Raw genomic sequence first — 15,232 nt, 5'->3', positions numbered from 1 at the left:
AATGAGTCTTTTGAGACCAAAACCTTTTTATCCCTAGCACTTACATGTTTAATGACATGTTTTTAAAATAATGACTTGATTAGCAAGTCTTGCACCTTTATAAGTACACAGTGTAGCGGTCTTGGCTATCCAAGGCGTTACAGTCTTGGTTCATTCAGCAAGACTCAGGTTCATTTTCCAAGACGGACATTGTGACATTGAATATCTCTCTTGGATTCTTGATATGGTCTATTTCCATCGACTAGTTAGTCTGCCACCTTAATTGGCATCCCGGAGGATGTAGGTTGGTTGGGACTGGGGAGGTGAGTTGGGCCTGCATCTCAGTCCCGGTTCCTTTGTTACGCTTGCGCCCATTGAACATTATTGTGCTCGATGGTGCTTAGGGTATCAGGGTTTCTTCCTTCCTTGCTCATTGGGCTCAGGATGGGCCCGGACCTCCTTTAGAGGGCCCACAGACCCATTAGGTCATGCCACGAGTTATAGGTGGAAAAACAGGGATAACAATTGTATCATTTATTATTATAATGATGATATTTTATAATATTTGAATTTAAATTTATATTATAATATTTGAATTTAAATTAATATAATTAATAAATATCTATTTTTAATTAGTTTTAAAGGTCTATTTCATTAAATATTTAGAATATTCTGTTAAAGTTAACAAAACAAAGCGTTAAAACCAATAATTTCAATTATCTACATATTTTTATATAGAAGATATATATATATATAGATCGAAGAATTAACTAAGATAATAGTTCATTATATTAATGTTATTGGGGAATTCTCCGGCGCACCCCCAAAAAGGGGCACACCAGTGCACCCTCTTGGTCTTTTTGGCCTGAGAAGTATTTTCGACGAATTTCTTTTTTATGAACGTATACATTGTAGTTATTTAGAACATCCTGCAAATTTTCAAAAAATTCTGAATAATCTGCAGTACCAAAAACTAGGTTCAAAACAGGTTGTTGTAGCGTGACTAATTTTTTTATGCGCTACAAATATCTCGTAAATTGAGTACTTTTGCCTCAAATATTCATTTAATTTGATATTTTTGCCTACGTGTTGTAAATATACTTAACGACAAAATAAACGGATGTACCAAACTGCACAAAAACATAGATGCAATGTACTTTTGCCGCCAAAAAATAATTTGGGTACTTAAGTACTACAAACATAATAACTTTGTTACTTTTGCCGTAAATATCTAAAAAATCATACATATTTGAAAACAAAGGAGAAGAAGAAGTAGAACTAGAAGGCAGCGTTGTTGCCGTTAGTGGGATGGAGCTGCATTGTCGATAGAGGATTGAGAAGAAGGAACCAAGAGGAGGAGGAGAGATGGAGAAATGAGAAATGGAAGAGAGATGTTGTGAGGGGGAGAGGAGAGACGGGATAGAGAGAAATAGTTTTGTGTAAAAATACGTTAATCAAATTTTTATAGTTTATAAAATTTTCAAAGTTTAAACTTTTTTTTTCAAAACTCACTAATATTTTGTGGCATTTATTTTTTGTCCATTAATATAGAAACTAACTTAGTTTTTATCATATTTTCTTTTGTTTGAGAGGCCAATGATGTGCTTTAATAATAAATTATACAAAATAGTATAATTATTAATTCCAAATTGATAATGAGAAAATCAAATAATTTTGTGAAATTAATCATGTTATTAATTCATTTAGGCCCACGAGGGCCCATTTTGGTGCTGGGAAGCCCCAGAGTTGGCTGAAGTAAGACTCCGTCTCCATCGGAAGCGTGAAAGAAAAGAACAACAAAAAATGGAGGCATCGGACACTCCTCCCCAAGAACCCTCTGATTGTAACCCTAACGACCTCGTCTCCGATTACTCGTTGCCGGAGTCTGATGCCACTCTCTCTCCAACCCCGCCTGACGACTCTACGGCTCCTCAAATCACGATTGACACCCTCATTTCGGATTCTCTCGAAGATTCCTCCGAACCTGTTCCTGAAGACACCATTGATGAACAGACACAAAATCTTGTCGACCCACCTGAACCTGGTCCGGCCGAGCCAAGTCTTCCGACCAGGAAACGCCGCCGTAGAAAGAAGTTCTTTACCGAACTCAATGGCAATCCATCGGTGGCCAAGAATCGTCGGGCTGGACTCGCTAAGGAGGTCGATATCGAATCAAGAATTGCAGTTTCTGTGGGCTTCCCGGTTGACTCGCTTACTGAGGAGGAGATCGAGGCGAACGTGGTGCCCACCGTCGGCGGAGCCGAGCAAGCTAACTATATTGTCGTGCGTAACCACATTCTTGCGCGGTGGAGGTCCAACGTGTCCGTCTGGTTGACGCGTGACCATGCGCTGGAGTCCATTCGGTCCGAGCACAAGGGTTTGGTGGACTCGGCTTACAACTTTCTCGTGGAGCATGGCTACATCAATTTTGGGGTTGGACCGGCGATAAAAGAACCGAAATTGAGGTCCTTTGATGGAGTTGAGAGGGGTAATGTCGTGATTGTTGGGGCGGGCTTGGCGGGTTTGATAGCGGCGAGGCAATTGGTGTTCTTGGGGTTCAAAGTCGTGGTCTTGGAAGGTAGGGCAAGGCCTGGAGGTCGTGTGAAGACGAAGAAGATGGAGGGCGATGGAGCTGAGGCAGCTGCTGATCTTGGTGGAAGTGTCCTCACCGGAATAAATGGTAACCCTCTTGGGGTTCTAGCTAGGCAATTGGGTTTACCCCTTCACAAGGTAAGAGATGTTTGCCCACTTTATTTACCAGACGGGGAAGCAGTAGACTCTGAGATTGATTCTAGAGTAGAGGCGTCTTTTAACAAGTTGTTAGATAGAGTCTGTAAGCTTAGGCAAGCAATGATAGAGGAAGTCAAATCTGTAGATGTTGCATTAGGGACTGTATTGGAAGCTTTCCGGAAAGTTTATGGTGTTGCGGAAGACCCAGAAGAGAGAATGCTTTTAGATTGGCACCTTGCCAACTTGGAGTATGCAAATGCTTCTTTGATGTCGAATTTGTCAATGGCTTATTGGGATCAGGATGATCCGTACGAGATGGGGGGTGATCATTGTTTCATTCCCGGAGGGAATGAGACCTTTATAAGGGCCTTGGCGGAGGACCTCCCTATTTTCTATAATAGGACTGTCGAGAGTATTAGATATGGATCTGATGGGGTGTTGGTTTATGCTGGTGGGCAGGAGTTTCGTGGTGACATGGTTCTCTGCACAGTGCCTTTAGGTGTTTTAAAGAAGGGTTCAATCGAATTTGTCCCTGAACTTCCACAACGAAAGAGAGATGCCATTCAGAGATTAGGATTTGGTTTACTCAATAAGGTTGCCATATTGTTTCCTTACAACTTTTGGGGTGGAGATATTGATACTTTTGGACATTTGTCTAAAGATCCAAGCATGAGAGGTGAATTTTTTCTGTTCTATAGCTATTCTTCAGTGTCTGGAGGTGCGCTGTTGGTTGCTCTTGTGGCAGGAGATGCTGCTATTAGGTTCGAGCTGATGTCCCCTGTGGAGTCCGTGAGAAGGGTGTTAAATACATTAAAGGGCATTTTTAATCCGAAAGGGATAGCTGTTCCTGACCCTATTCAGGCAGTCTGCACTCGCTGGGGCAAAGATAATTTCACCTATGGTTCATACTCCTATGTTGCTGTTGGTTCTTCTGGGGATGATTATGATATACTTGCAGAGAGTACTGGTGATGGGAGAGTCTTCTTTGCGGGAGAGGCAACTAACAAGCAGTATCCAGCAACAATGCATGGAGCTTTTCTCAGCGGGATGAGAGAGGCTGCAAACATTTTTAGAGTAGCCAAAAGAAGGTCATTAAGTTCACCTAACAAGTTAAATGATGTTACTGAAGAAGAGGATAACTTGAACAAATTGTTTGACGCCCCTGATTTAAGTTTTGGCAACTTCTCTATGTTATTTGATCCTGATTCAAATGATCTTGATTCCAACTCCTTGCTGAGGGTAAAAATTGAAATAGAAAAGTTCGAACTTGTTTGCTTCTGTCTCTATGCTTTAATTTCGAGAAGGCATGCCATGGAACTCGGTGGAGTTGATGGGGACATGAACAGGATGAGAATGTTGAGTCAACAATTTGGAGTGAGTTTGGTTGGAAGAAAAGGCTTATCTGATGCTGCTAGTTCTCTCATTACCTGCATAAGATTGGCTAGATCCAACCAAAATGGAGAAAATCATGTCCAATCCAATGATATGCCTGCTAGTTAAAGCTTCGATATGTGGTGTCGAGATTAGTAAGTGGCTAACTTAGTAAGGCTAATTTTGACTGGCTGGAAGGATTGAACAAGTACCTAATTTATGCATATGGAAGATTTTTATGGTGGCCAATCAATGACGAGGGCATGATGAAGCCGATTTTTTCTTCTTCTACATGGCATCAAAAGGCTCTGTGCCTCTCCTATTCCTAGAGCTGCATTCGGTGTTCATTAAGAATTTTGTACATTTATCATTTTAGTTTGTACATTCATCATTTTAGTTGCCTTAAGAAATTTGTTATTCATTACATGCTAATTAGTTTTTTCCTTTTACTTTTGCATCATTGTAGCAAGTTTTGGTGCTCTGGTTACAATTCTGGATGATCCCTCTAATTATGAGTCGTGATAACAAATTTGTCCAAATTTTAAATTAACCCAAAAGTTTGGAGAAAGTTGGATTTGAGATGAATCAGACTACTTGGAACTTTAGAACTATTACAGAAGACGTGTAGAAAATTCCCAATGTTTTTTGCCTCCAATACAAAACTATTGATTTTGCTGTGATTATGGGAGGAAGTTTTTTCTTTTTTTGCCCAGATGTGAAAAGAGAATCAATTGATAGAATTTTGAAATTGGCTTATTAAAATATAAAGTTATTACACATAGCTTTTAGAGGTTTTCATAAGCAAAATCACTCTCTTATTCATATTGGTCAAGCAGTATATTACAACAATAGCAAAATGGACAAATGGATGACTTGGAGTATGCAATGGCGGTGCCAAAAGTGTTCCTTATATTAATGTAGTGTTGCTTATATTAACGGGGTCTCAAAATCAACAAAATAATATATATTCAATCTTAACTTTATTTTTTGATAACGTTGCTTTGTTTTTCTTTTTTTATTTTTAGTTAAAGTTATATTAATTAAAAAAATATTATATTTTGCATTTTCCCCAAAATTAGTATCGTAGCCCGCAGTGGAGATGTTCTTACAAAACTCTTATGTTATGTTAGCCATTTAACAATCAATGTGAATTGAACTGTGTGCTTTTGTTGTTAGTGGATTCCCTAATAAATTGTTTGGAATTTAGATTTTACCAAAAAAAATACCAAAAAATTATAAGAGAAACGAGTAGAAAAAGATGGTAGAAAATATGCTTTTAAAATTCTAACAGATTCAAAATTCTAAATTTTATAAATGGGTACTACTATAGTAGCGATTGTTTGTAATCCCTACATATAGCTACTTTTAGTATTTTTGATACATTGATAAGTTACAATTTTTTTTTACATGAAAATGTATAATGTAGTAAATTTTCAAGAAATTTCGAATAATTTAAGATATCGAAATCGATATTCAAATATTTGTTACACGCATGCGTAAATATTGAAACAAACACACGTGCAACAATTAGTTTAAATCGTGATTTCAACATCCTATATTATTTAGAAAATTTGTGAAAGATATCTTGCAACTATTAATTAAACCAATTGCTCGAATACACCACAACAGAACGGTGTTGCTGAAAGAAAAAATACACTTATTGGAGGTTGTTCGAGCTTCTCTCATTGAAGCACACATGCCCCCTCATTACTGGGGTGAAGCTCTCCTCTTAGCTGCCTACCTCATTAATCTAGTTCCTTCGAGATCACTCAACTTTAAAACACCATTTCAAGCTCTCACTAACGTTGTTGTAGCTCCCACAGTCCCCATCATGCCACCTCATATCTTTGGTTGTATTGCATATGTTCACCTTCCCAAAGATCAGTGGAGTAAGTTGATGCCTAGTGCCTTGAAATGTGTTTTTGTTGGATATGCATTGCATCAAAATGTTATCATCCCCCTACTCTGCTCATGTTTATCACTATGGATGTTATTTTCCATGAAGATGCCATGTATTACTCTGAGTCTGAATTTCAGGGGGAGTATCTTGAAGAAATTCAAACTTTTGAATACAACCTTGTGATAGATGTAGAAGAGGTAAAACTTGATATGGTAGAAATATCTGATGAAAGTGTAGGAGAATTGGATGTAAGTGGTGACACCCTGCACGAAAACACCGAACTGGATGAATTGGATTCTAGTGGTCAATGCTTGGATATAAGTGGTAATCCAGAAAAACAAACAACTTCAGACGTTAAGTTGCAGTTTCTCCCGATTAATATACCAAACCAACCGTTAGTTGAGGATATTCCTAAGTCATCTAAGAGACAATTACCACACCGTCTCACAAGAGGTATTCCAAAACCAACACATGAATCTGAATTGTCTAGTAAAGTAAGATATCCCACGAACCATTATGTGTCTACATATCAATTGTCAAAAACAAATCAGTCATTTGTAAATCAATTATCTATTGTATATATTCCTAACAATGTGCATGAAGCTTTAACCCATCCAAAGTGGAAAGCCGCAATTAATGAAGAGATGACCTCCTAACAGAATAACCAAACATGGGAGCTTATGGATTGTAACGTCTCAAATCTGCTAATAAGGCTTAGTGCATTGATTAATGTGTCGGGGAGGGCAATAATTAATTTAATTATCTTATTACATGGATTAAACGATTATATGATTAGAAATGCATGTTTAGGTGAATTAAATATGCATGTGGGCCCATTTTTGTTAATAGAGGCATATTTGTAATTTTGGCCCATTGATGACATAAATGTAAATTATGTGTGTTATGACCGAGACCAAAGTATTGTGGAGATATATTTGTGATGTGTGATCCGAGACGGTTCTAGGGAGCGGAATAGGAGAATAGTCACAACAGGGTCGAATATCCGACTCGGGGTAAGCCTATGGGTATTTTGGGAATGTAGCACATGTTCGGGATTACCGGGTAATGGGTAGTGATTTAGCAGTTATTTGAGTATGTCGGGATTGACTGGGGAGTTATAGGAACACTCAAGGAATTAACGGAAATGGTGCAAATGACAGGATTACCCTTGGAGGCATTAAGTGGCTAAGGGTAAACCTAGGGGCATTTTGGACATTTTGCAGCTGGGGATAGACTTAGATTTGGCTTAGGACACTAGAACTAACCATAAAACAAAAGAAACACAACACACTCTCTCAGCCTTTTCTTTCTCTCTCTCTTGATACTCCCATTCTCCCTCTTTGGCTAAGGGAGTTTTCGTTGAAATTTAAAGGAATTGAAGCTTGGAGTGATTGGGTTTAGCTCGAGGTCGAATTCCTAGTGGAGGTAAGGATCTTGGTGCTGAATTGTTAAGTTTTCTGCTGTGATTTAAAAATTTGTTTAGGTTCAAACCTTAAGTCTGATTTTGGATTTTGGTAAGGTTAAGGGTTAGTTTTTGGGATGCTTATACCAGTTATGTTGCTTTGATAAGAACTGTAGACTGAATTCTGGGTCTAAGCTTTGATTTGGGTGGATTTTAGAGGGTTTGGCTCGTAGAAATGCATGGAAATTTTTGGGTTTGGGGTTCAAGACGCGACCCTGTTCTTCAGGTGCTGCGGCCCATGTGTACGAAAAGGCTTGGGGAGCCTCTAATTTTGCCGAGGCGTCCCAGCGCATGTAACGCCCTGCTAATTAGGGTCCATTACCAGGTGTGTTTTGAAACCAGTGCTGGACAACTAACAAGTCATTTGAACTAAACATGTGATTAAGCCACTAAGGTTTGGGTATTAAAAACTTTTGATCATTTCATAAACATTTCCATTAGGTTAATATCCAGTTCTTTACATGGGATCCCAAAAACATTAGTTTAAAAGTCTGTTACAAAACTCAGATTACACACTAAGCCGTCCTAAGCGGCAAAAGCTGGGTTTAACCCTAGTTCCTCTGAGCATCTCGGCCGTGGTGGTCGAGCGGACTGCATATGTACATACCACTGCTAATGCCCTCAAACTCATGGCTGGTTGAGCTTCTCTTTACCTTTACCTGCACCACAAAGCACCCGTGAGCCAGAAGACTCAGCAAGAAAACTTAATCAATAGTTCAGTGAATAAAACAACCATCAAACAGTAATAACTGAATCCAGTGCATTCATTAAACCCAATTGGAGACCATAGAGTCACACAAGTGCATGTCGCACTTTCTTTCAAGTTGTTGGCATCCGAGCCAGTCAAGTGCATGTTGCACTCCCAGGGTGGCCCAGCCATAGTGGCCTGCACTCCACGTGCAATATGCCAAACTTAGCTTATAAACCAAGTCCTTATGCCCTTGACTTATAAGTCAAGCCACCACGTGCCTCCAACTTATAAGTTGAAGCCTTGGAATTCTCAACTAATAAGTTGATCTCCACTTAACATCCTAATGATACCCTAGCTTATAAACTAAGCCTCACAATCATAACAGACAGTCACATGTTTCATATAGCATACTTAACAAATAGTCACATAATGCATTATAATACATTCACTCCACAGTCATAAGCATAATCATAATTATGCACGTTACAGCGTACCTAATCAAACATTCGCAACATAATTATAATCATGTTCATCACCTTTACTAAGCTTTAATCATGCATTCACATAACAGGTGCAGTTTTCTTACCTTTGGTCCGTATACAGGTTATTAGCGACAACCCTCCGAGTACGATCCCCGATTCAAGCCCTTAGCGAAAACCTAGTCACAACTGCGATAAAGAAGTTCCCATCAATAACATGTAAATAACAACTTCCAGACCAACTCCTAGCCTACGGGACATCGAATTCCACTTAACAAGGAAGTAAAATCGATCCCGAGCCTAAATTGTTAAGTTCCCAATCTAAAAATCCCATTTAAGCCAAAATTCCCCTTAAGAGTCGCGACCCCTCACACCCGAGCCGCGGCCCGCCTCTAAATCTAGAGGCTCGGCCTCCCTGGAATCCAACGCACGCCGCGGCGCGCCCCTGAGGCGCCGTGGCCCGTCCCTGCATCCGAGCCCTGCTGGCTCAAAATCCTCTTCACAGGCCGCGACTCATCACCATGAACCCAGAAATTTCTGGGTTTTTCTGCAACCGAACCCAACCAAAACTCATCCAATTTCATCCCACTCCTCCAATATAATTCCCACAACCTATAAACTCATTCTCACCAATAAAAACTCTACTAATTATCACAGTAAGCCTTAACAAAATTCACAAACTCAACTTTTCAATTATCCAACATGCATAACACCATAACTCTAAATATTCAGTAAAACCAACCAGCCATTCAGTTCAAGATTCTTACTTCAGCTGTGATGAAAAACGCCCTTGCACTAATCCCCAAGCCTAACACCTTGATTTCCCAAGCTTTGATCCTCTTCAATTTTCCAAAAACTCCTCAAGCTTCCATGACCCTTAGAATAAACGAGAGAGAGAGAGAGAAGGAAAGCTGCTGAGTTCTTTTCCTTTAGTTTCCTTAACTTTCTCAGCAATCCCAGCTCACCCAAACACTAAGCTTATCCCAAACAAATGACCATTTACCCCTTGCCCTTATCTTAATCATCAAGTGTTCACGTGGGCAATTTTGTCCTTTGCTATAAATACCGCTATCCACAATTTGCATCCCATAATTCCTGCTACTTCCAATATTCTCACACGGTTACCAATAAATTCCCATTACCCACTAATTCCTGGTAATGTAATAAATTACTAGAATACCCCTAAGTTCACCCTGAACCGGGTATTAAGACCCCGTTGTGACTTTTCCGCTAACTTGCTCATCAGGATCGCCTCTCGTCGAGTAACCCAAATATATCCACATAATAATGTGGTCCCAATCACACAAGTACATATTCGCATTTATACCCCAAACAGGTCAAATTACTAATATACCCTTCTTATAAGAAACGAGCTCACATACACATATTTAATATCTTTAAAATACAAGCATAATTATATTATAATATAATTCACATAATAACTCAATTATTGTCTCCCGGCCCCTTAATCCAGGCCCTAAGCCTTATTAGGAAATTTGGGATGTTACAGCGCAAGTAGGTCGCGGCGCAGCCCATGTCCCCCAGAAGAGAGCCCCAAGGCTCTTTGACTTGTAGCGCGCCGCGGCTCAAATTAAGGGAAATAACCAATTTAGGCTTTTAAGCTTGGGAACCCAAATCTAAAGGCTTGGAAAGGATCCTACTACTCGGTTTAGTAGGATTCGAGGTCTTGGAGGCTAGAATATTATTTTGAAGTTTTTATTTGGTTTAGGGCTTGATGGATTACTATTATTATTGCGTTGTGACTAGGTTTACCGCCAAGACACGGGTTTAGGGGATCGTGCTCGGGATCGCACTAGTCAGTCAGCTCGGAACACAGGTAAGAAAACTGTTTGTGCCCGTAGAGCAGGGCATGGCCCGATTATCTGTGTTTAATTCTATGTATGAATATTTGAAATTGCTATGCCATGTTTATGAGATTATGACTTTACAACGAAGGCTGGGAACGACGAAGACCGGGAATGACGATAAGCATGCTGAATGCAGGTCGAACGACAACATGCATGTTGAATGCAGGCCGCCATGGCATGGCCATCTAGGGTGTTGTACTCACCCGGTCGGTGAAGAGCGTGAACCCAGTGCCTGGTAAAGCACCTGGGTCGGCATATAGGCTGTTATGTGAATAGTCTGCTATTTGTTTAAGTTGTGCTTTTACTGGATTGAATTATCATATGTTATGTGTGGAGTTTTCTTGTTGGGCCTTGACTCACAGGTGCTCTATGGTGCAGGTAAGGGCAAAGGAAAGGCCGAATAAGAATGAGTTGGAGGGCATGGAGCGGTGCGTACATGTCCGGCCTACCTAGTTGCCATGGTCGGGGTTGTTTTGAGGGACATGCTATAAACGGTTGATTTTGTCGCTTAGGTCGACTGTACCTTAACTTTAGAGTTGTAAATACATTTTAAAACAGTGTTTTGGCATCCCAATGTATCACTTTTATGAATTTAATAAATTTCCAAACATTTTATACTTAATTTCCATTAAATGAATCTTTATCCCGATTTAATCGCACTTTTCAATCTAAAACCTCGATTAGCGAGCTAATGACACATTTTAAAATCACATGGTAACGACTCTAATGTAGCAGGGCATTATAGGACGTTCCTACAGAAAAGAAAATTGTTGGATGTCGATGGATTTTTTATGTGAAACACAAAGTTGATGGTACAATTGAACGCTTTAAAGCAAGATTGGTGACAAAATGGTATACTAAAACTTATGGAATTGATTACGTAGCACCCAAATTATTTTGATATAATATAGCCAATAATGACATGTTTTCATTGCATTACATATCATACAATATGTATAATTTAAGCACATGCATATTCTTATAAGTGTTTTCATGCATAAGTATAAAAGTTGTGTATATGATTGCTATGTATATGTTCAATATTATTAACCTTGTGGCATTTGAGTTGTCTTATTATGGATGTTTAATGTGCTCAAGATATAAGAAAATATGAAAAATATGGACAAGGCATGAAATCAAGTGAGAAAAGTGAGATATAGAAGGCAAAAGATGTTAAACGGTGAAAAATAGTACAATGCCGATTACTAGTATTTCGGTGTAAAATTGAGTATTAGTGGATTTACCAAATATATTTGAGATATGATTAAGGTCTCATTGATGAAATAAAAATAATTTTAGAACCATTGGATCAAGTCTTGATGGGAGGTATACATAATCAGTGGTGTTGACGTAAAGTCAAAACGAGCTTAGCATAAGTGCGCTACTCTCAATCGGGTAAGCATAACTTTTGGGTATGAACTCATATGGACCTAAGGTTTGGTGTGAGTGTTTTACACATAAGAAGAATAGGCCTAGCAGATGATTAAGTCGAAATTATTGAAGTGGTAAGGTTTTCATAAGTCAAAAAAGTGAAATGATAAGGTGAAAGGTGTCAAATTTTGATACAATAAGGCCAAATCATTGAAAATAAAGGATTATCATCAACCTTATCACTTTGCACGACCAAGACTCTGAAAAATAGAGAGAAAAGAAAACCAAAAACATTTCTTGGCTGGATTGAAGAGATTCTAAGGAGATCCAAGTGAAATCAAAGCCAAATAAGTGAATTAAGCTTAGTTTTGGCCTTGTTATCCCTAAAAAAATACAAGGATGACGTGGCGAATGAGAATGTGACACGTGGCATCACAAATCAGGGAAAAATGACAAAGTATTGAGAAAAGACCGACAGGCAAAAAAGATAGGTCCATGACCTATAGGAAAGTCGACCGAGCCTATACCCCCTAGGGGTGGTTGGCCCAAGTAGGCCCTGTAACCCCTAGGGGTGGTCAGCCCAAGCAGGCCCTATACCCCCTAGGGGGGTCGGCCCAAGCAAGCCTTGTACTCCCTAGGGGTGGTCGACCCAATATGCCTAAGGACTTTAGAGGTGGTCGGCCTGACCTTATCCTCCATAGGATGAGTAACGTCCTAAACTCCAAAGACCGTTACAATGTGCATCTTAAACAGTGCTAAACTCGCTTATCGAGTCATTTGGCCATAATCATGTAACTAAGTATGATTAGCGGTTTAGGGTTAAAATTTTTGGTTAAGATTTAACGTTTCACTAAAACGTTTATTGTATACATAGGGATCCCAAAAATATAATTTAAAGGTTAATTACAAGAAAATATTTACAACCAGCCGATCTAAGCGGCAAAATAGGGTTTAACCCTAGCTCCTTTTTTAACCCTCGGCCATGGCGGTCGAGCAGCCGCATATGAACACATTGTCACCTAAGCTCTTCAACTCAAGGATGGTTCAGCTTTCTTTTGCCTTTACCTGCACCACGTAGCACCCGTGAGCTGAAGCCCAGCAAGAAAACTCAATATGCTCATGAACAATAATAACATGGCATCAAGTCATAATGTGCATGCCTAGCAATTATAGCCATATTCAAGCATGCAAACAAGTTCAGATAATGACGGGGGATTCATGATGAGGAATCCTGCCCTCCGGAATGGATTACTATCAAGTCAATCCTAATCAGATGAGTGATTTAACACTTTGTGGTTCCATTAACCATAATGAGTGACTGACGAGCAAGTCACTACGGGGATCATCACCCACAGCCATGTGACTGATGATCATTATAATCATACAGAGCTTATAGCCCTGGACAGATGAGTGAATATCACTTCGAGGTTCTGTTTAACCATAATGAGTGACTGACGAGCGAGTCACTACGGGGCTTAGCACCCACAGCCATGTGACGGCGCAGTGAGTGACTGATGGGTAGTCACTACGGGCTCAGCACCCATAGCCATTTGACGAAAATAGTCACCTAAGCCTTTTGGCCATGGCTCTAATTAGATGAGTGATTGATGGGTAAATCATTACGGGCCCAACACCCATAGCCATGTGACGAAGCAGACACTTGGGCTCTCTGGCCTTGGCTCTAAGTGACTAGCCATAGGTTAGACAAGCGCTTTTAGTTTTCATTGAACTTGAGGTCGGTCCGGCATTAATGCTCATTTGAGTCATTCAATGCAGATGTCGATTAGATCTAATCTTTGTTAGCTTGCGTTAAACACACTAAGACCGTTCTTGACTTATTAGTCAATACCAAGTGACCAGTGCTCAGTACTACTGCCGAACTTGACTAGTGAGTCACAACTTCACAGTTAATACTGACACCATTGCCAATTCTGACTATTTAGTCAATGCCACACACAAGTAAGCAATGCTACCAGGCATATATCATATGTCAAATATCCAAAGCATTCGGCATGCTTACTTAACAGTTGCTAGAATAATTATGATCATTGATAACTCTTGAATAAAGAGTTATTTCATGTGCTTTTGAACTTATAATTGTGAAAAAATCATGGGTGATGTTAGTTTATTTTTAGCTTTTGTAGCTAGCCTTGATGTTTTCATTATCTTAATTAAGTTTAATTATTTTTTTAGTTTTTAATAGCTATTGGGTTAAAGGTAATAGTTTCATGGATAAATATTCGCACAAAGAATGAACTAACATGTAAAACTATTTTGATTTGATTTTGTTGTTGATGGCTGAATTATCAGGTTTGCTACAGAAAAACAGAAGCATTTTGATCAGGCAACTTTTGGGCACTTGGAACACGTGGCAGTCAATGAGTAAGCTAGAAATTTTGGCTGAGGTGGCAAGGGCAGAAAGAATTAGTCAACATATTGGAGAAAAAGACAAAAAGAGAAAGGAGGAATTGATGTTTTTGGAGAAAAATGGGCATTATGGTACTTTTGGGAAAGGGAGAAGAAAACCTAATATACACAAAGGAGGGTTCCAGTTGTATGAGAGAGGCAGCAGCCATTTTTGGAAAAGAAAAATCAGAAAAAGAAAGAGGAAAAACTCAGAATATCAACAAGAAAGAAGGAGGACAAACAAAGAAAGTTCAAGCATCATTTTGGATTTGTTCTTTCTTCTTTTCCTAAACTTTATTTTATTAATTTCTGAGTTGGATTCTAAATCTGAATATTATGGCCTGTTTTGATTGTGAATTAATGTTTATGAACTCAGCCATGAACTAATTTTTAGGTGGCTTGAATTATTGATGAACCTTATGTTATAGTCTATAAATTTCTTGCACTTTATTCTAGTAAAATCTCATTTGTTCATTCAAGTGTGCTTATATTAATTTCTTGTTGTTGTTTGGCCAGCAATGGCAAGTTATTTAATTATGTTTAATGCTCGAAAGATTAAATGTAATGAGAAAAACTTGGATGACACAAGTAATAATCTAGGTTAGGTTATGTTAGTAAATAACATAGGGATATGTTATTTGCCTTGTGTAACTTTTGAGAATTAAACTTTGATTTGAATTATTAAATATGATTTTGCATAGGAATATGTTTAATTAGGTAGAAGAATTAATGTCATAAAATTTGGGAAAGTTTATGGGTGTTTAAATGAATTCTAGTTAGCCTGGGAGTTTTGCTAGAATATTGTTGCAGCAATCTGTTCGCAAGTTGCTCAAGAGGAATAATATAGGGGAATTCAATAATTCAAGTCCATTTTGCAATCCATATATTTCTCTCAATTTTCTTGTTCAGTTCAGTTTTTAATTTCAGTATTTCCATTTTTTTTAATATTTTGCTTAGCCTATAAATAACCCACTT

General features: G+C 38.8%; 1 protein-coding gene across 1 annotated transcript; it reads left to right on the top strand.

Moving 5' to 3' along the window:
* The first annotated feature begins 1,713 nt into the window (after positions 1-1,713).
* LOC133803153 (lysine-specific histone demethylase 1 homolog 1) lies at positions 1,714-4,763 on the top strand. Its single transcript, XM_062241117.1, has one exon. The coding sequence runs from the start codon at positions 1,783-1,785 to the stop codon at positions 4,207-4,209; it is 2,427 nt and encodes an 808-aa protein (XP_062097101.1). The 5' UTR covers positions 1,714-1,782; the 3' UTR covers positions 4,210-4,763.
* Positions 4,764-15,232: the final 10,469 nt, after the last annotated feature.

The sequence above is a fragment of the Humulus lupulus genome, chromosome X (genome assembly GCF_963169125.1).
Source record: "Humulus lupulus chromosome X, drHumLupu1.1, whole genome shotgun sequence".
Classification (NCBI taxonomy): Eukaryota; Viridiplantae; Streptophyta; class Magnoliopsida; order Rosales; family Cannabaceae; genus Humulus; species Humulus lupulus.
Note: the sequence above shows the minus strand (reverse complement) of the source record. Positions and strands in the feature narration are given on the sequence as shown.

Excerpts from the sequence above, each read along its gene's own strand:
- LOC133803153 (XM_062241117.1), top strand. The coding sequence starts at position 1,783 with ATGGAGGCATCGGACACTCCTCCCCAAGAACCCTCTGATTGTAACCCT.